Source organism: Schistocerca piceifrons, chromosome 1 (genome assembly GCF_021461385.2).
Source record: "Schistocerca piceifrons isolate TAMUIC-IGC-003096 chromosome 1, iqSchPice1.1, whole genome shotgun sequence".
In the NCBI taxonomy this organism is placed as follows: Eukaryota; Metazoa; Arthropoda; class Insecta; order Orthoptera; family Acrididae; genus Schistocerca; species Schistocerca piceifrons.
Window position 1 is genome coordinate 672,158,073 of NC_060138.1, and position 23,791 is coordinate 672,181,863.

At 41.8% G+C, this 23,791-nt stretch overlaps 1 protein-coding gene across 1 annotated transcript in view; it reads left to right on the forward strand.

Moving 5' to 3' along the window:
* Positions 1–23,791, forward strand: part of LOC124709029 — a 737,074-nt gene that overhangs the window by 615,911 nt on the left and 97,372 nt on the right. Inside the window, exons 5-8 of the mRNA XM_047240678.1 lie at positions 17,271–17,477; positions 19,338–19,625; positions 20,115–20,456; positions 21,555–21,793. Coding sequence (XP_047096634.1) covers positions 17,271–17,477; positions 19,338–19,625; positions 20,115–20,456; positions 21,555–21,793 — 1,076 coding nt within the window. The remainder of the gene's footprint in view (positions 1–17,270; positions 17,478–19,337; positions 19,626–20,114; positions 20,457–21,554; positions 21,794–23,791) is intronic.

The window sequence follows — 23,791 nt, forward strand, 5'->3', positions numbered from 1 at the left end:
CTTTAATTCTATAAAAGAGCAGGAAATTTTGCTACACGTACATGTATACTCCGCAGGCCACCTTATGGGAAGTATTGGAAGAACGATTTTCGGTAAACGTCCGTGTGTGCCATAGTTTCTCTTACACTACTGGCCATTAAAATTGCTACACCACAAAGATGACGTGCTACAGACGCGAAATTTAACCTACAAGAAGAAGATGCTGTGATATGCAAATGATTAACTTTTCAGAGCATTCACACAAGGTAGGCGCCGGTGGTGACACCTACAACGTGCTGACATGAGGAGAGTTTCCAACCGATTTCTCATACACAAACAGCACCTGACCGGCGTTGCCTGGTGAAACGTTGCTGTGATGCCATGTGTAAGGAGGAGAAATGGGTGCCATCGCGTTTCTGACTTTCATAAAGGTCGTATTGTAGTCTATCGCGATTGCGGTTTATCGTATCATGACATTGCTGCTCGTGTTGGTCGAGATCCAATGACTGTTAGCAGAATATGGAATCCGTGGGTTCAGGAGGGTAACACGGAACGCCGTGCTGGATCCCAACGGCCTCGTATCACTAGCAGTCGAGATGACAGGCATCTTACCCGCATGGCTGTAACGGGTCGTGCAGCCACGTCTCGATCCCTGAGTCAGCAGATAGGGACGTTTGTAAGACAACAACCATCTGCACGAACAATTCGACGACGTTTGCAGCAGCATGGACTATCAGCTCGGAGACCATGGCTGCGGTTACCCTTGACGCTGCATCACAGGCAGGAGCGCCTGCGATGGTGTACTCAACGACGAACCTGGGTGCACGAATGGCAAAACGTCATTTTTTCGGATGAATCTAGGTTCTGTTTACAGCATCATGATGGTCGCATCTGTGTTTGGCGACATCGCGGTCAACGCACATTGGAAGCGTGTATTCGTCATCGCCATATTGGCGTATCACCCGGCTTGATGGTATTGGGTGCCATTGGTTGCACGTCTCGGTCACCTCTTGTTCGCACTGACGGCACTTGGAACAGTGGACGTTACATTTCAGATGTGTTACGACCCGTTGCTCTACCCTTCATTCGACCCTTGCGAAACCCTACATTTCAACAGGGTAATGCACGACCGCATGTTGCAGGTCCTGTACGGGCCTTTCTGGATACAGAAAATGTTCGACTGATGCCCTGGTCAGCACATTCTCCAGATCTCTCACCAATTGAAAACGTCTGGTGAATGGTGGCCGAGCAACTGGCTCGTCGCAATACGCCAGTCACTACTCTTGATGAACTGTGGTATCGTGTTGAAGCTGCATGGGCAGCTGTACCTGTACACTCCATCCAATCTCTGTTTGACTCAATGCCCAGGCGTATCAAGGCCGTTATTACGGCGAGAGGTGGTGGTTCTGGATACTGATTTCTCAGGATCTATGCACCCAAATTGCATGAAAATGTAATCACATGTCAGTTTTAGTATAATATATTTGTCCAATGAATACACGTTTGTCATCTGCATTTGTTCTTGGTGTAGCAATTTTAATGGCCAGTAGTGTAGCTTCACATTTTTTCTGACGTTAACCATTTGGTCATTTATGTATCTATAAGCTGTATCGTATCTTTGTATATATTCAACCTCTGTTGCCGGCCGCTGTGGCCAAGCGGTTCTAGTCGCTTCAGTCTGGAACCGCGCTGCTGCTGCGCTCGCAGGTTCGAATCCTGCCTTGGGCATGGATGTGTGTGATGTCTTTAGGTTAGCTTGGTTTAAGTAGTTCTAAGTCTAGGGGACCTCAGATGTTGAGTCCCATAGTGCTTATAGCCATTTGAACCATTTTGCAACCTCTCTTCCTAAACCAATGGATCAATTTCACTCATACGTGGTACACATATCACTTAATGTCTGTAAAGAAGCATTATGAGGGTAAGGAAACCTGCCGCCTACAGAAGTGGAGGTGAGGGTGGAAAAATAGTGTTTCTTCACTGTGAAATACCCAGAGGACCGTGTGTTCAATTGGATTTCCTACAGGAACGGAGTATTGTGCGGATAGTACTGGAATACATTGCAGGCGGTATATGGGTGGACGGCCACTGCTGTGTGGAGGCGGTTGAGAGTAGGGGGGGGGGGGGAGGAGCGGTGACAGGTGGGACAAGTAGATGATTGGAGATCGACAGAGAGAGGGGAGAGAAGGAGATGGACAGAGAGGAGGGAGGGGGAAGTGGACAGAGGGAAGGGGAGGAGCCGATGCACAGAGAGAATGCTCTGAGCACAATGGGACTTAACTTCTGAGGTCATCAGTCCCCTAGAACTTAGAACTACTGAAAGCTAACTAAGGAAATCAGACACATCCATGCCCGAGGCAGGATTCGAACCTGCGACCGTAGCAGTCGCGCGGTTCCGGACTGTAGCGCCTAGAACCGCTTGGCCACATCGGCCGGCACAGAGAGAGGGGGAGGAGACAGACAGAGAGAGGGGGAGGAAGAAATGGACTAAGGGACAGAAGGAGATGAATAGAGTGAGGGGTGGTGGTTTATGAAACAGGTGGAAGATGGAGAGGGGTAGATGGCAGGTTGAAGGAATAGGGTGGAAGAGGGAGACGGTGTGAGGTGGAAGAGGAAAAGTATGTGAAATGGAATAGGGAGACGGTGTGAAGAGGCAGATGGAAGAGAGAGGGGGTTTGAGGAGTCAGGCGAAAGAGGGACAGATTAAGAGGAGGCAGGTGGAAGATGTACAGAGTGAGAGAAAACAGTTGGAAAAGGGACAGCGTGTGATGAAGCAGGTGGAAGGGAGGGGAAAGAAATAGAAGGGGGAAGGTACATTAAGTGCGAGATTTAAATTGTTTCGTGTTTATTTTGATGAAATCACTTCAACAAAATTTGTCAACGTGTTTCGGGACCAACGGCATGGCACACGGCTGAATATCAAAGATAATTTTAACATCATTTCTTGAGTCGTATGGTGTAAAACACCAGAGCCATATCTTTATGCAACATGTGACATAAACATACATGGACAATGCTGCGGACAAGAGGCTGTGTGTGTGTGTGTGTGTGTGTGTGTGTGTGTGTGTGTGTGTGTGTGTTGTCCACTGTCAACTGAACAGTAGCGGCCCAATAATACTCCATAGAGGTGCCCCCGAAATTACACCGGTCGATTTTGTTCCGAAAGAACGTGTGCTGTCTTCTATCGGCAAGAAAATTCTGAATCCCGTCACAAATCTAGTCGGATGCTCGGTAAGCTGGTATTTTTCTCACTAAATGACAGTACAGAACTATACAGAATGTCCTAGGAAAGTCAAGGGACAAATCAATTCAACGTTTATCTCACAACTGTCATCGATCTGATGAATGCTTGCTACACTAGATCACGTTTGCGCATAACTGTACACGTCTGTGGATGCACCGGTAACATTTGAGTTAGCTTATTTGTCCCACCATATTTACAATGCTCCAGGAACCTTTATTTGACAATAGATAAAAGGACGAAAAAAGTTTATTTTATACAGTTGAAATAAAAACAAACTGCAGGTAACGGAAAAATTCCAAACACATATTGGAAAACACAATAAAAAAGTGCATTATAACTACTGGTACTCGTGAGCGAGAAAACAAGTTGATCAGTGTTATTGAATAGATGAATTTAAACGTGGTCGCATGGACGTTGCAAACTTGTCGCGTTCTAAACGCATACGAGGTGCGTTCAAAAAGAAACCGGACTTCTGAAATACTGCGACAACCAGCAGAGAGCGCGCCGGCTACTGAGCGCATCTAACGGCAGGTTTAGACAACGAACTGCCATTTGCCTCGTGTCGCTCTGACAATTAGCAAGCGAACCACAGCCTCTGAAGTAAGTACGTGACAGACTGCTCGTCGGGTTAGTGCAATGAAGGAGCTTGAAGAACAACGTGTATGAAACTTCCTGGCAGATTAAAACTGTGTGCCCGACCGAGACTCGAACTCGGGACCTTTGCCTTTCGCGGGCAAGTGCTCTACCATCTGAGCTACCGAAGCACGACTCACGCCCGGTACTCACAGCTTTACTTCTGCCAGTACCTCGTCTCCTACCTTCCAAACTTTACAGAAGCTCTCCTGCGAAACCTTGCAGAACTAGCACTCCTGAAAGAAAGGATATTGCGGAGACATGGCTTAGCCACAGCCTGGGGGATGTTTCCAGAATGAGATTTTCACTCTGCAGCGGAGTGTGCGCTGATATGAAACTTCCTGGCAGATTAAAACTGTGTGCCCGACCGAGACTCGAACTCGGGACCTTTGCCTTTCGCGGGCAAGTGCTCTACCATATGAGCTACCGAAGCACGACTCACGCCCGGTACTCACAGCTTTACTTCTGCCAGTACCTCGTCTCCTACCTTCCAAACTTTACAGAAGCTCTCCTGCGAAACCTTGCAGAACTAGCACTCCTGAAAGAAAGGATATTGCGGAGACATGGCTTAGCCACAGCCTGGGGGATGTTTCCAGAATGAGATTTTCACTCTGCAGCGGAGTGTGCGCTGATATGAAACTTCCTGGCAGATTAAAACTGTGTGCCCGACCGAGACTCGAACTCGGGACCTTTGCCTTTCGCGGGCAAGTGCTCTACCATCTGAGCTACCGAAGCACGACTCACGCCCGCTACTCACAGCTTTACTTCTGCCAGTACCTCGTCTCCTACCTTCCAAACTTTACAGAAGCTCTCCTGCGAAACCTTGCAGAACTAGCACTCCTGAAAGAAAGGATATTGCGGAGACATGGCTTAGCCACAGCCTGGGGGATGTTTCCAGAATGAGATTTTCGCTCTGCAGCGGAGTGTGCGCTGATATGAAACTTCCTGGCAGATTAAAACTGTGTGCCCGACCGAGACTCGAACTCGGGACCTTTGCCTTTCGCGGGCAAGTGCTCTACCATCTGAGCTACCGAAGCACGACTCACGCCCGGTACTCACAGCTTTACTTCTGCCAGTACCTCGTCTCCTACCTTCCAAACATTACAGAAGCTCTCCTGCGAAACCTTGCAGAACTAGCACTCCTGAAAGAAAGGATATTGCGGAGACATGGCTTAGCCACAGCCTGGGGGATGTTTCCAGAATGAGATTTTCACTCTGCAGCGGAGTGTGCGCTGATATGAAACTTCCTGGCAGATTAAAACTGTGTGCCCGACCGAGACTCGAACTCGGGACCTTTGCCTTTCGCGGGCAAGTGCTCTACCATCTGAGCTACCGAAGCACGACTCACGCCCGGTACTCACAGCTTTACTTCTGCCAGTACCTCGTCTCCTACCTTCCAAACTTTACAGAAGCTCTCCTGCGAAACCTTTGGAAGGTAGGAGACGAGGTACTGGCAGAAGTAAAGCTGTGAGGACTGGGCGTGAGTCGTGCTTCGGTAGCTCAGATGGTAGAGCACTTGCCCGCGAAAGGCAAAGGTCCCGAGTTCGAGTCTCGGTCGGGCACACAGTTTTAATCTGCCAGGAAGTTTCATATCAGCGCACACTCCGCTGCAGAGTGAAAATCTCATTCTGGAAACATCCCCCAGGCTGTGGCTAAGCCATGTCTCCGCAATATCCTTTCTTTCAGGAGTGCTAGTTCTGCAAGGTTTCGCAGGAGAGCTTCTGTAAAGTTTGGAAGGTAGGAGACGAGGTACTGGCAGAAGTAAAGCTGTGAGTACCGGGCGTGAGTCGTGCTTCGGTAGCTCAGATGGTAGAGCACTTGCCCGCGAAAGGCAAAGGTCCCGAGTTCGAGTCTCGGTCGGGCACACAGTTTTAATCTGCCAGGAAGTTTCATATCAGCGCACACACCGCTGCAGAGTGAAAATCTCATTCTGGAAACATCCCCCAGGCTGTGGCTAAGCCATGTCTCCGCAATATCCTTTCTTTCAGGAGTGCTAGTTCTGCAAGGTTTCGCAGGAGAGCTTCTGTAAAGTTTGGAAGGTAGGAGACGAGGTACTGGCAGAAGTAAAGCTGTGAGTACCGGGCGTGAGTCGTGCTTCGGTAGCTCAGATGGTAGAGCACTTGCCCGCGAAAGGCAAAGGTCCCGAGTTCGAGTCTCGGTCGGGCACACAGTTTTAATCTGCCAGGAAGTTTCATATCAGCGCACACTCCGCTGCAGAGTGAAAATCTCATTCTGGAAACATCCCCCAGGCTGTGGCTAAGCCATGTCTCCGCAATATCCTTTCTTTCAGGAGTGCTAGTTCTGCAAGGTTTCGCAGGAGAGCTTCTGTAAAGTTTGGAAGGTAGGAGACGAGGTACTGGCAGAAGTAAAGCTGTGAGTACCGGGCGTGAGTCGTGCTTCGGTAGCTCAGATGGTAGAGCACTTGCCCGCGAAAGGCAAAGGTCCCGAGTTCGAGTCTCGGTCGGGCACACAGTTTTAATCTGCCAGGAAGTTTCATATCAGCGCACACTCCGCTGCAGAGTGAAAATCTCATTCTGGAAACATCCCCCAGGCTGTGGCTAAGCCATGTCTCCGCAATATCCTTTCTTTCAGGAGTGCTAGTTCTGCAAGGTTTCGCAGGAGAGCTTCTGTAAAGTTTGGAAGGTAGGAGACGAGGTACTGGCAGAAGTAAAGCTGTGAGTACCGGGCGTGAGTCGTGCTTCGGTAGCTCAGATGGTAGAGCACTTGCCCGCGAAAGGCAAAGGTCCCGAGTTCGAGTCTCGGTCGGGCACACAGTTTTAATCTGCCAGGAAGTTTCATATCAGCGCACACTCCGCTGCAGAGTGAAAATCTCATTCTGGAAACATCCCCCAGGCTGTGGCTAAGCCATGTCTCCGCAATATCCTTTCTTTCAGGAGTGCTAGTTCTGCAAGGTTTCGCAGGAGAGCTTCTGTAAAGTTTGGAAGGTAGGAGACGAGGTACTGGCAGAAGTAAAGCTGTGAGTACCGGGCGTGAGTCATGCTTCAGTAGCTCAGATGGTAGAGCACTTGCCCGCGAAAGGCAAAGGTCCCGAGTTCGAGTCTCGGTCGGGCACACAGTTTTAATCTGCCAGGAAGTTTCATATCAGCGCACACTCCGCTGCAGAGTGAAAATCTCATTCTGGAAACATCCCCCAGGCTGTGGCTAAGCCATGTCTCCGCAATATCCTTTCTTTCAGGAGTGCTAGTTCTGCAAGGTTTCGCAGGAGAGCTTCTGTAAAGTTTGGAAGGTAGGAGACGAGGTACTGGCAGAAGTAAAGCTGTGAGTACCGGGCGTGAGTCGTGCTTCGGTAGCTCAGATGGTAGAGCACTTGCCCGCGAAAGGCAAAGGTCCCGAGTTCGAGTCTCGGTCGGGCACACAGTTTTAATCTGCCAGGAAGTTTCATATCAGCGCACACTCCGCTGCAGAGTGAAAATCTCATTCTGGAAACATCCCCCAGGCTGTGGCTAAGCCATGTCTCCGCAATATCCTTTCTTTCAGGAGTGCTAGTTCTGCAAGGTTTCGCAGGAGAGCTTCTGTAAAGTTTGGTAGGTAGGAGACGAGGTACTGGCAGAAGTAAAGCTGTGAGTACCGGGCGTGAGTCGTGCTTCGGTAGCTCAGATGGTAGAGCACTTGCCCGCGAAAGGCAAAGGTCCCGAGTTCGAGTCTCGGTCGGGCACACAGTTTTAATCTGCCAGGAAGTTTCATATCAGCGCACACTCCGCTGCAGAGTGAAAATCTCATTCTGGAAACAACGTGTATGTGTGAAATTCTGCTACAAACTTGGCAAAACTTTCACAGGGACGTTCCAAATGCTTAGCCAAGCCTAAAGGGAGGACTGTATGAGACGCACACGGTGTTACGAGTGGTTTAAACGTTTCCAGCAGTGCAGTGTGTCGGTCTGTGACGATTCCAAATCTGGACGGCCTACCACATCAACAGATGATGATAGCCATGTGGATAGTGTTCGTGCTGAGATTCGCGGAAATCTTCGTTTAACTGTTCGGGAAGTTGCTGAGGAGGTGGGGATCATGCCATCAACATTTGAGTGACAAACGAATGCGTCGTCAGGGCAAAATTCGTACCGCGTTTGATGACTGAAGATCAGAAAGAGACAGGGGTTGAAATCTGCGAGGAACTGTTTTCCGCTGATAATGACAAGCAAAACGTTGTTAAGAACATTATAACGGGCGATGAGACGAGGGTATACGTCTATGATGCTGAAACGACGATGCAGTCGGGGCAGTGGATGGGTTGTGTTTTTTTAATACAAAGGCATTATCCATCATGAATTTCTGCCACATGGTCAGATGGTAAACAAGGAAGTCTACCAGAGAATCCCAATGCGCATGAGGGATACTGTGAGCAAGAAGAGGCCTGAACTGTGGAAAAACCAGAGTTGAATGTAGCATCATGGCAATGCGGCAGTTCACGCGTCACTCCTTGTCTGGAACTATCTTGCAAAACACCACATTCCAGTCGTGCTCCATACACCGTTTCTCCAGAGCTAGCCCCAGCAGACTTTTTCCTGTTTCCCAAACTGAAAAATAGGTTAAAAGGACGTCATTTCCAAACCATAGAGGAGCAATGCGATGAGAAATCTGCGCGCCATCCCACAAAATGTGTTCCAGGAGGCGCTCCAAAACTGGAAGAAACGATGGGAACGGTAGAGGAGACTGTTTTGAAGGGACAGTGCTTAAAATGTTGTACAATAAGCAATAAAGCTGACACAGCAAAATTTCGTTTTTTTCTTTTTTTAACACACTTTGTATTTTAGATTTCTTCCGGATATCTAAGTCCGCAGCTCGTGGTCGTGCGGTAGCGTTCTCGCTTCCCGCGCCCGGGTTCCCGGGTTCGATTCCCGGCGGGGTCAGGGATTTTCTCTGCCTCGTGATGACTGTGTGTTGTGTGATGTCCTTAGGTTAGTTAGGTTTAAGTAGTTATAAGTTCTAGGGGACTGATGACATAGATGTTAAGTCCCATAGTGCTCAGAGCCTTTTGAACCGAATATCTAAACTCCGTGACATCGTGATAGGAAACTGTTGCTTTGAGATTTGTGATACAATGTTGGTAGTAACTGAATATGAAATGAGAAAGGCGACGGTATCCGATTATAATAATTTGCAATCTTTTGGAGTCAACCATATCGTCTAAGGGGTATACGATGAAACACTGTTGTTGTTGTTGTTGTTGTTGTGATCTTCAGTCCTGAGACTGGTTTCATGGAGCTCTCCATGCTACTCTACCCTGTGCAAGCTTCTTCATCTCCCAGTACCTACTGCAACCTACATCCTTCTGAATCTGCTTAGTGTATTCATCTCTTGGTCTCCCTCTACGATTTTTACCCTCCACGCTGCCCTCCAATAGGAGGATAACTATGCAGAACAAAAATTTCCCTTATGTTGCACTGCCCTTTATATATCCACATTCAGGTTCTATACGGTTCACCTCTTCCGGTTTTATGGGGAATCTGATAAGACATTGATCGCATACGCAAAACGAAGCGACCAAATGAGATAATGCCCGACAAGCATGCAGCACACCTAACGTGTAGATAATGTGAGTACGATCTTAATTGACAGCCTTACCGCGGTGGATATACCGGTTCCCGTGAGATCATGGAAGTTAAGTGCTGTCGGGCGTGGTCGGCACTTGGCTGGGTGACCATCCAGGCCGCCATGCACTGTTTCCATTTTTCGGGGTGCACTCAGCCTCGTGATGCCAATTGAGGAGCTACTCGACCGAATAGTAGCGGCTTCTGTCAAGAATACCACCATAACGACCGGGAGAGCGGTGTGCTGACCCCACGCCCCTCCTATCCGCATCCTCCACTGAGGATGACACGGCGGTCGGATGGTCCCGGTAGCGCACTCGTGGCCTGAAGACGGAGTGCTTATGATCTTAATTGACCAAAGCTACTAGGAAAACCACGATAGCCTACACTTACTTACGACAGTCTACAGCAGAGTTTTGCAACTCTAACTGTACCTAATACCATGTGGTGTGCCGTATTAGATGGTATACGTGTACATGCGCTTTAGAAGACTTGCCCCACGTCATTGTCCTCAGTAGACATCAGTTGTATTACAGAATGGCACCATCCATGGTCTGGAAGTATTTTATGTAGTGCGCTACCAGTGAAGCATAATGTTCCATTTGCTTCAATAGACTAAAAACAGAAAGAGCCGCAACAAACTTGCGACATCATATGATGAGAAAACTTAAAACTTAACAATTCATTTATGGATCATGATTAAAATAGAAAGTAGCTGATCTGCTGCCTGAAATACATAATATGCCTTGATCTGCTTGTAGCCCATGAAAATGCACAAATTAACAAGAAAAACAGTTCTCAACCTCAGTTTTCACACTTCAGCACTGACTTTCATAATGCCCAAATAGTGGTACGATCAACAATTAGAGTTCGCGCAGGATTATTTGGCCATTGCATGGAAATACACTCTCGTGCCCAGCACTGGGCGAGTCCACCAATCTGTTCCGAAGGGATGGCTGCCCCAATTGCCTTTCGCATGCACAGCTGTGAGCTTCCTCTGTTATGAATGAAATGTTTTCTACCTGCCTCAGCTCTACTGCAAGAACAGAGGTATGCGCACACCAGTTGCGCTGCATCCTTTTGTTTTAAAGAAACTATTTCGTAAAAAGAATGATTCTCGCACTTGTCATAGCCTGAATCGTCTGCTTCATGATGAAGACTGCCTATCATTTCATTAACAGTCACAGTTATTGTGATATTTCTATATTTAACAATGTCCTGACTAAATTCGAATACTTTGCTATAAAAAAATGAGGTCGTTAAGAATTTGTGTTTGGTGCATGTTAATCCACATGAAATGGAGCTGACATATAGAATTTTTCGTTGAACTTGAGACGAGAAAATAGATTATATGTACACTTCTGATACACTGCGCAAAAGATAATGGAAGTGAAATATTCATACTGTCGTTCAGGTTTCATAAACGGCTCAAGATGCTAAAAGAAATTTTTGGCAAACTATAGCATGCAAAGCAGAGAGTATTTTGCCACATAGCTAATATGCATAACTTTCTTATGTACTGCAATCTACCAGTGACTACAATTTTTTTCAATGAAATAATGTAAGTCTTCCAAGGGCTGTTGATAGCTGGTGAAATGAGCATTATTATGGATTGTGACACCACAAATGATAGAATCATACTTTTATTTGTATACCAGATACCAGCTTTTCATAAGTTATCGACCTTTGTTTATGCTCAGTTGTTTGATTAATTGTAGTCTGTTTCAGGATTATGCCACAATTGTGGCTGCATTAGCATGTTTGTGAGGTGAAATTGTGTAAACACCACTGAAGCTAATTTTAAGACAAGTGAAAATAAATCACTCGCTCTGATCCAGTTTCAGCTTAATCTGTTACCAATTGTGTTTTTAATAATAAACGGTTGACTTATCGAATTGTTTGTTTTTTTGGCATAATCTGTTAATACAATCTTTTGCAGACTCACTGTGTAGTGTACGTGTTCTGTGTGTTAGGTGGCTGTAGAACTACACCTCCCCTACCACTACACTGTTCCACCCGCAAGGAGGCCACTCGCTCCCCACTAACAACATTGCTCTCCCCCCCCCCCCCCACCCCCCCACCCCCTCCGCCCCTTCTGCACCTTCTGCACAGCTGGCGTCTAAGTAATATTGCACATACAGCACAATATGATATTTGAGCAGAGTTTTTAAGTTAGAATCAGTTGGAGAATACTGGTGACTTTTTTGTAGTATTCAGCCACTTATCAGGAAAAGCAGTTAATGGTGGATGGACAAAGTTTTTCTGTTATTCACCTAATTAATTTAATATTTTGATTCTATGTATATTGAAACTAAAGTAGTAAAAATTTTTCAACTTTTGATTAATTTCTACATTTATTTCAGAAAGCAATAGGAATTAAAAATTGAAAATCAGTTATTCCCAAAACGTGTTGTGTTGAGTGATTTTAATACTCAGCATAAACTGGTGTTGTAAAAAACTGATATAACCGAAAACTGGTTGTTTCAGTGATAACTGCCATCCCCATAATAGACTCCATAAGATCATGGCTTTTATCTCATATCTCTTCATATCAAGGCTTATTGGATAGGAAATGCAGTTTCATGCTCTTTAAGGCAAGACAACCACCAACGTGGCATGAGCAGTGATGTAATACATGTAGGCCAGGTATGTGACAATGGCATAGTGTGCACGTGACTCTGTGCCAATAGAAGTGATTCAGAGTTAACTTGGGACACTGTCTTCATTGGACGATGAAGCTTTAGTCAACTTAATTAATCTCTTACGGAAATGAAGCAAAGTTAAATCCAACTCTCAGTAAAATCTGCACTTCTTGAACAAAATAATTAGAAACCACTGGTATGAGATTTGTGTGTGTGCTCCACTATGAAGTTTTTCTCACTTAATTTTGAGAAAACTATTTGATAAAAGCATTTGATTCTTTCGTACCTTATAGTCTCATGTTGCAACTTGACAATGAACTTGCTCTCTTTTCATTATTGATTATAGTTACTGTGACAGTTCGAAATTAAGTAATCCATCATACATTCCGAAAAGCTTTTAGTGAAAAATGTAGTTGCTGGCTAACTTACCTTTGGTGAATTTTAGGTCATAAACTATGTGATGAAAAATGTCTGTATACCCCAATGTAATGTGGAACTGACCACTAAATATCACAAGAAGGAGACCAACCGGTATAAAAGGAGGTGGGTAATGCTGTGTTGCCAGTAGAGAGGCAGTAACAGTGGCACGGGGCAGTCAGGAGAGCTCATGACTCTGAACATGGTCTAGTCACTGGGTATCACCTGAGTAACAAATCCATCAGGGACAATTCGACCCTTCTGAAGTTGCCCAAGTCAATTGTCTATGACGTGACTGTGATGTGGAAACATGAAAGAACCATCACAGCTAAGCCAAGACCACCAGACCTCATGTAGTGGTGGACAGGGACTGATGAGCATTGTGGAGGATGGTTGTACAAAATCCTATGAAATCAACGGAAGGAATCACTGGAAAGATCCTAAGTGCTAAGAACAGTGCAGCTAGCACAATGACTGCATGCAGGAAGTTAAAAAGCCACCACATTTCTGTAGTTAATATTAAACGACACATGAGGTGATATAGAAAGTGATGCCACTGGACTGCATGTAACTGGAAATGAGTGGTTTGGAGCAATCAGTCACGTTATACCCTTTGGCAATCCAGTGAAAGCAGCTGGGTTTGGCAAATGCCTGGAGAACATTACCTGCCTACACGTGTAATGCCAACAGTGTAGTATGGAGGAGGTTGTGTTATGATATGGAAGTGTATTTCATGGTTCAGTGTGTGAACTTAAGAAATGGTACACAACTTGAAAGAAACAGGCCAGAATTTGGGGGGGGGGAGGGGGAGGGCTATGGAGGCAATGATATTGTAAAGAAAAGAAGGAACAGCACAGCTATTCAGAAAGCAAAAGCACAGTCCTGAAAGCAATACTGCAGCTTGACCCCAAGAAATAACATCTTGGAATGCAGTCTGTCTCTTAAAATTGCTCCAGAGAAAATCAGAGATAATACTCCCATGACAATTCTAAGGAAAAGTGACAACATGACAACAATGGATTTAATCAAAACTGCACCCTATATGCTCGAATATTTTGTGCCTGAGGACAATATAATAAAAGACATGAAATATCATACACTAATAAAAATTCAAACGTTACAACCAAACAAAACAATAGATGATGTAGATTTTACAGAGACAAAGATAGAGTAAATGATAACAAACTTGCCTGCAAAGAATACGCCTGATGAAAATGGTGTTACTAGTAAGATTCTTCTTCAGTTGTATAGCGCTTTTCCCAACTATCTTGCCTCTTTATATAACAGTTGTGGAAGAACGCTTGCTTTCTGAGATGGTGAAAAAGAGCCAAAATAGTACCAATTCTCAAACCTTGTCAAGAAAACATTATGGAAATATCCAAATTTTGTTCCATCATCATTCTGCATAAGGAGGGAAAAGCAATAACAGAGTATGCACCGTGTCTCCTCTAAGGATATCCTAGGCAACTATAAGTATGAATTTACTCCACAGAAAGGGATAGTAAATGCATGTTGGCTGTTAAGAACTTCATAGATGAAAGCACATCACAAGGACAGTACATAATAATAGCCAGTCTTGATGTTCAGAAAGCTTGCTGTGGCCCAGATTTTTGGAATATCCAGTATAATTCTCTGCTGTATTTGGATTACACAGCTGACACAAGGATAGTAGCACTTGCATATGACTTAATCATATTGACCAAAGCAGAAACTGTCACTATTACTGAGGAGCTCTGCATAGAGAAATGGAAAAACTCACAGCTTGGGCCCAAAACAAAAAAATCCGTTTTTATTGAGCAAAAGTTGAAAATAAAGCTATTAACAAGGAGAAGGCATAAAGACAAAGCAACAGTTAGTATTGTTTTGCACAATAATGATTTGCAACAAGATGAAAGGTTATGATACTTTGGTATAGTTATTGATTCTAAATTTGTTTATTGAGCTCATACAGTATGTGACTGAAAAATGTATGAAACTTACTCATTCTTTATCTAAATCAGCAAGGCTTATTTGGGAACTTGGTTCTGGAGCAATGGAAATAATTTACAATGGCACTATACTACCAATATTGGCATATGCAGCTCCTGTTTGGAGTCATATACTAAGAAGAAAATATAACTGTATGAAGAATCCAGCACTTGATCAACATAAAAACTGCTAAGGCACAAGGAATGACATCAACTGTAGCATTGCGCATTCTAACAGGCATTACACCTCTAACTATTAAATTCCACACAATAGCTGAAGAATATAAAAATTGAACACACGGCCCATTTCATAGACACTCCTTTATATTACAAACAGTGGTCCCATCCAGCACGTACAGTAACTTTAGGAGAAAATTACAAACTCAAGGAATATGCAGTAGATGTTTATAATGATGGGAACTATTCAGAGAACAAAACAGGTTCAGGAGTGGTAATAACCATAATGGCACACCTAAATTAATGACCCCAGCATTCATGGTATACTCCCAGCAGATCTTCTGCTGGCCATAATTTTTATTTGTCTCTCTTTGCAGCCTTGCACACTCGCTCTGTTCTTTGTGGTGCTTTGAACAATCTACACTCACATTTCTGAGCCTGTAACTACAACACAAGTCACACTGATCTTTTTAGAGAGAAAATAAGCTAGTGTTAGTGTGTTCATAAACCATGTGTGTTGTGAAACTTTCTCCACGTTGCATTTTTTCTTATAGAATCTGTAAAATAGTAATTTGGATTGTGTAGTAGTAAAGCTGGGAGAAGGGTTTCTTGCAGTGTTGCTACAACAAGTTTGGAAAACTGTTAAGAAATTATTTTATGAAGCTCTTCTCATCATTTTTCTTTTCTCATTTTATTCAAGAATGCAGTGTTTCTGAATCAGAACTCATCCTTCTATTTGCAATATTTTTCAGTCTAGATTGAATATCAAAAGAGTAGTTAGAATTTTATTTTCTGCATGCTTTGTTTTTCCATCTAATTTCTCCAGGATTTCTTAGTGATCTTCCTAGGACATTTTGGTGGAATAATGTCCGCAAGACTGGTTAGATAAGTCTTCCTCTGATCCAGTGGCATCATCTAACAAAATGTGTTAAGCATTGATTGCCTATCATCAGTAAAAATGTATAACACTTTCTTTGGATGAATTTCTGACACATATTTGAAGTAAATGTCAAACATAGTTTTCTGGCTCTTACAGAACACTGAGTAACTTTGCCACTTATACTTCTTTGCATCCATTGTATGCCTGTTGATGCAATCTGATTGGTTTATTGGTGTTTTTCTCCCAGTCTTTGGGGCAGCCTTAAGCTTCCTTTTCTTAACAATGCATAAGTCACAACAACATGGTTGACTTCTGCTTTCAACATCTTTGCTGCTGTCACCTTCCAAAATGTCATGTGCATTTTCTATTAAAAATTCAATGCCAGCAATGAGTGTAACAAATTACTGGCATCCTTAGGGCCAACTGTAGCTGCAATATAACTTTGGACCTTCTTAGAAACAGCCAGAGTTGTTTATATATGAAAAAATGTTTAGGAGGGTGAAGCTGAACATTCTCTGAAGCTGATGATACTATACTAATAACAATAATCAGCAAAAATTAACTGACTTTTGATAGTCCAGGGACAGTGATTGAGAACCCATATAAATATATTCTTCTTCTGTGCGTGTAACTGCCCAGTATTCATTCATGTTGTTTTTCATGCACTGACAGGACCTATGAATCAGTTAGTATTCTAAAGATCTGTAGCAATAATTATTAATGTTGGCGTGCCACATGACTAAAGTGTGATTTACATTGTGACATGTAACAGCCAATGGGTTAAATTGAAGTGGTATTTACACAATTTATTTAACCTTGTTTTACTTGTGCAGAGTTGCTTCTTCTTCAGTTTCTCTGTAAAGAATTTAAAATTTTGTCAAGGTTACCAACTGATTGAGAAATGCAAAATCAACAAAAAGTCAGTTGCAGATGAAGGATGACAGAAAGTCTCTATTTTTGGTACAACACACCTTCCATCATGCATTTTACTTAGGCTTTTGATGTGTGTGTGTGTGTGTGTGTGTGTGTGTGTGTGTGTGTGTGTGTGTGTGTGTGTGTGTGTGTACATGTAGATGAATGAATACACATAGAACATATTTATGAAGAGCTCGCTATAGCTGTCACATTCATTGTCTCCAGAGAAACAGAGTTGAAGGAGGAAATTGCAGAATTGTGTTTGGAAATGTTGAAACACAAATCAAAGAACTTCTGGTGTTCTTATATAATTGTAGATGAAAAGGAGCCACATAACGACACATTGCAGGTAAATCTGTGTGTTTACAAAGATGAGAAGCCACTGAAAAAAATGGGAACTTCTGTGTGCACAGGCTGGATCTGATGTGTCCCCATGTAACTACTTTGTTACCTAACCTCAAAAATGTGTTGGAGGGAGGAAAATTTTACTAGAACTCTACTGATGTATATGAAACAAATTACAAATTTCTTCTCAGATGAAATAAAAAAAGGATTCTGCTTGATCAATTGCCTTGCAGCCAGTGGAGACAGTGTCTGTCATTATTAAAAGAATGAGTTTTCTGAATTTTGTTCTAGATGCTTTCATTCCACTTGTTACCATGTAAAACTCATCCTGAGTATGACATATAGTTGATCTACACTCTGAGATGAGAAAATCTGGATCTTATAATTCACAGTACTGTACTGTGACCAAATTGTCTATGTTTTAATACATGTACTTATTTGTCTAACTAGTTAATATGTACACTTTCTATTTGACAGCCTTTGCAAGCTAACCTTTTTTTTTTTTTTCTTTTTCTTATTCAAGATTCCAGATACACGCACAGGTGGACGTGTAGGGCAGACAGGCAACGCCTATGAGCCACCTGCTGCCATTCAGAATGCAATGATGACCAAGGATAAGAAGCCCTTCACTTACACACCAGGGGGCCTCGATCTGTCACAGATTCGAAGCCCCAGGATGCAGAGACGCATAACACGAAATGCTAATGCAGAAGGTGTACCAGAACAGCCAGTGAGTAACTTGGAATGCATTTTCTACAAGTAAACAAATTTAATAATTTACTGTAAAAGTGACTTGTTGCCAACTAAATGTTTCAGAAATTTAATTGCATTATTTTCACATGAGTAAAAAATTTTCTGCTTGGTGGGGACAAAATACAATTCCTTTTCATGTAAGGCATTATGTCTACAAAGATATTGCAGTTACAGTCTTCATCAGAGATGTGTATTAAAAATTAGATTGGAGTTTCAGTCATATTAAAATGAGAGGAAATAACAAGAAGCTAGAAAAGTGTTGTGTATAGAGGGGCTGGGTGGAGGGTTGGGTTGTAAGGGGGTTGAGGTTGTAAATGGTGAGGGGGGGGGGGGGGGGGAGCAGAAGAAAGTGGAGAAGACTTGAGGTCAGAATAAATACTGGATGTGTAGGGTAGTGATTAATAATTTTTGTGAATGGGAGAATCGAAATGAAGAGAGAGGGAACACAGATAAAACAAAAGTGGAAAACAAGTATTTTGAGATGACGTGAATGGATATCAATCTGATGTACCAAAACAGTTGTTTGTGGCAGAATGTTGATGCCTGCTGATCTTTAGTTCAGAGCTAAAGAAGAAACTTTTTATATGGTGCTGTAATGCTGTCCACTACAGTGATTGTGTTAAAATATGGTTTCTTTTCCTAAATTATTTTTCTGTGAAGTGGTTAATGGTATCATGTATACCCCCTCATCCCTCTTTTTTTGTAGAAGTCGAGTTCTAATAATACTTCCATACTGTGATATTATGTGAAAGACCTTATCTAATTTATATGTAACAACTGATGACATTCAACTGAGTGTTATTGGAGAAGTGTTTAGCATATGTTTACCAGCAGTGTGAAAAAGGAAAACATAATCCATTTACTCTAATTAAAATTTAATGATATACAAGTACACAGGATAACTGAAGAAAATGTACACTGACTGATTCTCGATCACAATTATTCTATATTGTCAGTGGAAATGATTTCAGTTTTTTGTGGCAGGAATGTTTGTCAAATGAAAGCTTGGTAGCTGAATAAATATGATTATCTGTATAGCACTAGCTTAAGCAAAGTCTTTCTTTTGAAAGAATATGCCAACACACAAAAGTAATTTTTGATAAGATGATTTTCTCATCTTTAAGTGCACGTGTATGCAATCCCTTTTAATCGGCAGAAGAGTGCTTGTATGATCTCATTTTTTGTTCACATCCTGGAAATATCTATTTTGGTGGTTATGTAGATTAGCAGGTAAGGCCTACTTGTCTTCATAAAGACAACTATCAAGAGCAATATCTTCAAAATGAAATTATGATCAAATAAATAGCAAAAAAATTTCTTCTTAGCAAGTGACAGGTAATATGAATGAAAGTCACCAAAAACACCAGCTTTCAGCCCACATGTTTATTTATTTAACAAAATAAAACGTTTGAACAATGGGCCCATTTAGAAATTTAATAGGAATGTAGACTGCTGTGTCAAGAAACATTACAAGGGATATATGATAGGTCTTGTGTGATTTCCAAACAGTCCCTCTTTTGACGGATGATGAGTTCTTTGATTCTGAGCATGAGTGATTGTGCCATTTACAGATTTGCAAATCACATTGATGAATTTAAAAATTTCTTTTTATTCTTTATTCAGTAACATAGTCCTACATTTTTATCTGTATGTTGGATAACATTTCTTGCTTATTCCTTACCTTTGTTTTGAACTAATGTGGATCTGTTCTGGGTATTTATCCTTGTACGTAGGTTTTCATCTCATGTGAATTCTGGATTGTACAGATTTTTCTGTATAAATTATTTTCCACATATTTTAACTACATCACCATCAAAATGCCAAATTTCTTTTCCAGGTACAACAAAAAACATCACCACTGGCACATGGCCAGCTCCCACCATCAGCTTTGGCTGCTATGCAACCTCAGATGCCAGTCGCTGTCTTTCCAACAGGCAACCAACAAATGTCACCACCAGTTCCACCACAGCCACAGGTACAGACACAACCACAAGTGCAGAAGGCACCAGTTTCTCCACCTCACTCACAACCACAAGTGCAGAAAGTTCCAGTTCCACCTCCTCAGCCTCAGCCAGTTAATCAGAATCAAGCCACAACACAGCCACCACAATGGTCTCAAACACAGGTAAGGTGACCCTTCATTTGTATGGATGGAGTAAAATTAATTATACAGTTATACAGACAGTTTTTATAAAAGTAACTTCAGAAACTATAGTGGAGTAAGATTTAATAATGTCTCAACAATAAACATCACTCTGGTATGTCATATACAATAAACAGTAGATTGTCTTATTGATGTTTGGTCCAAAACAGACATATTGTGATAATATAGCTGCACTCCAGTTATAAGTTTCAGATTTTTTGTCATATATGAATCACAATTTACTTTCTTCTGTGTTCAACAATGTACAGTTGAGAATGTGTTGATGTTCTGTGAATTATTGTTGACAACCATATGATTAGACAACTAACAATTGGGTTTTACTTTCCATTCAAAAAAATTATATATATCCTGTTCAGGTAATATTCAGTTTCATTAGTTCTTTTCACTAAAACTAAAAGTGTAAGAGAACTGCTCGACTCCATAGCATGTATGAAATCCTCATGTTTACAGGCAAAACCTGCATCACCACAAAATGAACCTGGAAGCATCTACATCCCACCTGTTGTACAGCCACAAGGTGGAAGAGCTCAAGTGGGCTCCATTTACATACCTCCAGTACAACAGCAGCAGCAAGATCAGCAGAAGACTGCCAGTCCATTGTCTCCTGTTTCCCTGAACAAAGCACCAACACCATGGATGAGTCAGCGCCCCCAGCAGCAACAAGTGCCAACTTGGGTCAACCGTGATGAAACTCCTGTGCAGAGACAACCCTCAGCAGCAGCAGCACCAACACCAACACCTACACCCACACCCACACCCGCACCAAGTGGTACACGGATCATACCCATACAAGTAAGTGTGATTACTCCCCAATGCCACATCACAAGTTTTGTTTTGGAACATTACCTCTATCACACAAGGGCAGTTTTAAAAATAAATAAACACAGACTTTTTGAAAAAGTTGTTTAGTTGTATGAAGAGGAAATTTTTGTTGAGAAAACTGTACATAACAAGAGGAACAAGTTGGAAGTCATTGCTCATCTTCAGGAGATGAAGATCCAAGTTCTGGAAACCTGGAAAGAAGTGAGAGGGTGACATGTTTCAATCAATTCCTTATTCCTTTGTGAGAAAGGAACACACGAAATTTAACCAGGAATATTATTTTGCACTTCACTTGTTTCTGAGAGCACCTCTTAAAGGAAGGTACAGGTCACTCTACCTATTTACTTGAATTTTTACTTGTGGCAAAATAACAGATTAGTACTAATTAAATAGTTGATTAGAAATAGATTATGCTATGAAAAACAATACTGAGAGTGTAATGTTTTGATTTGAGCCCATAAGGGAGAGGACAAGAAAGTGCACTTCAAATAAATTAAAATTTCTTATTTGTTTGTACATGTTTTGAAGTTACAGGAGTTTCAAGGAACATAATTATAGCACTATATCTTGGATTGAGTACATATTCTGACTCTGTGAAAGAGCTGGTCATGTAGAAGGACTGATTGAAACATAATGAAAGTTTCTGTGCTTACTCCCACAAGCTAGACTGAAGTAATTACATACACTGAATATATTACTGTAGTCTGATTTCTCTTTTCTTTCGTATTTGAATCTTCTATAATACCAGAGCATTTCATTTAGTTTGTTAATCACCTATCATTTCATCTTCTGTATTATTTGTAAAAGAAGAGAAATACTGACATTCATTTACAACTTCATGGATTTTTAGTATATACTTGCATTATTTCAAGCTGATGTGGAACTCAAAAATATGTATTTGTTAGGCTTCTTCTGTCATTTCTATTTTGCTAACTGGTAAGTATACACTCTATGGACAAAAAAGTTATTAACATTCATATGTTGTACATTTACTGTGGGTTTTGCACATTTTTTTATGAAAAACCTGAAGTGATGACTATTGTGAGTTTTGAAAAACCTTTCTTTCAGGTAGAGGGACGGGATACTCCAGTTCAGGCAAATAAGTCAACCCCTTCAGCAACAAATCAGCAAACAAACACGAGAATCATACCAATCCAAATTGAAGGTGAACCAGCACCCAGCCAATCAAAGCCATCAGCACAACAACATGTGCAACAGAGACAGCCAGTCTATGTTCACAATAAATTTAATCCTTCTTCAGCTTCACCAACAAGCCCAACTCCAAGCGGTCCTGGAACCAGTGAAATGTAAGTTGATGAATGTATTGCAAATCTCTTTTAATGACTGCTTCCCTCACAAACCTTAATAACAATTAACAATAATTGATTACTTGGATCCATTCTAGCCCACCATTATTCTTGGTCCTCCCAGGTAAATTCCTTGACATAATCATGTCCAGAAACCCAATTTATGTATCCTTATCGATGGCACTCTCTACCTTATCACACTCATACAAAATGAGCTGCCTTTCTTTGAACCTTTCTGATGTCCTCCATCAATCCTATCTGATTCGGATCCCACACCACACAGCAATACTCCAGAAGAGAGCAGACAAGTATGGTTTAAGCAGTCTCTTCAGTAGACCTGTTACATTTTATGTGTTCTGCCAATAAATCACAGTCTTTGGTTTGCCTTCACCACAACATTATCTATGTGATTGTTCCAATTCAAGTTATTTGTAATTGTAATCCCAAAGAATTTTGCAATATAGTGGATTCCTTTTAGTACACATGTCAGTGACTTCACACTTTTCATTATTTAGAGTCAAATGCCACTTTTTTCTCTATACAGAATCTTGGCTAAATCATTTTTCAATTTGTTTTGATCATCTGATGAGTTTATAAGGCTGTAAATGACAGCATCATTTGCAAACAATTTAAGAAGGCTGCTCAGATTGTCTCCTACAATGTTTATATAGGTCAGGAACAACAGATGACATTTAACACTTCCTTACGGAATGCTAGATAAAACTTCTGTTTTACTGTATGGCTTTCCATCAGTTATTATGAACTTTGACCTTTCTGATGGGAAATCATGAAATCAGTCACACAACTTAGATAATACTCCATAGGCACACAATTTAATTAGAATTCGACTGTGAGGAACTGTGTCAAAAGCCTTCTGGAAATATAAAAATATGGAATCATATCTAAAAAACAAAGATGATGTGACTTACCAAATGAAAGTGCTGGCAGGTCGACAGACACACAAACAAACACAAACATACACACAAAATTCAAGCTTTCACAACAAACTGTTGCCTCATCAGGAAAGAGGGAAGGAGAGGGAAAGACGAAAGGATGTAGGTTTTAAGGGAGAGGGTAAGGAGTCATTCCAGTCCCGGGAGCGGAAAGACTTACCTTAGGGGGAAAAAAGGACGGGTATACACTCGCACACACACACACACACACACACACACACATATCCGTCCACACATATACAGACACAAGCAGACATATTTGAAGACAAAGAGTTTTTAGATATATTTTTCCTACGTGGAATGTTTCCCTCTATTATAAAAATATGGAATCAGTTTGACATCCCCTATCAATAGCACTCATTACTTCATGAGAATAAAGAGCTAGTTGTGTTTCACAAGAACTATATTTTCTGAATCCGTTTTGGCTATTTTTCAATTGATCGTTTTATTTGTAGGTAACTCTGAATTCATAATGATTGAGCACAGCGTATGTTCTATAATCCTACAGCAAATTGACATTATTGATACAGGTCTGTAATTCAGTGGATTATTCCTATTTCCCTTCTTGGTTATAGGTGTGACTTGTGAAGCTTTCCAGTCTTAGGGCACAGATCTTGCTATGAGCAAGTGGTTGTATATGATCGCAAAGTATGGTGCTATTGTATCAACATAGTCTGAAGATGTATAGTCTAGACTGGAGGCCTTACCTTTCTTAATTGTTTTGCATTGCTTCACTACACTGAGGATATCTGCTTCTAAGTTACTCATGTTGCCAAATGTTCTTGATTAGAATTCTGGAATATTTACTTCGTCTTCTTTTGTGAAGGAATTTCAGAAAACTGTTTTAGGGGTGCTGTCATCAATAACATCACCATCGTTATTGGGCAGTGAAGGTACTGAATGCATCTCCTGGTGTACTTTACATACAACATGAAAAATTTGAATATTTTACTTGAAAAGTGTATCAACTGCTCCTATATGAATTTGTTCCTGAATATTTCATTAAGCAGATCTCCTAACAAGCAAGTTACATCTCAGCCTAAAC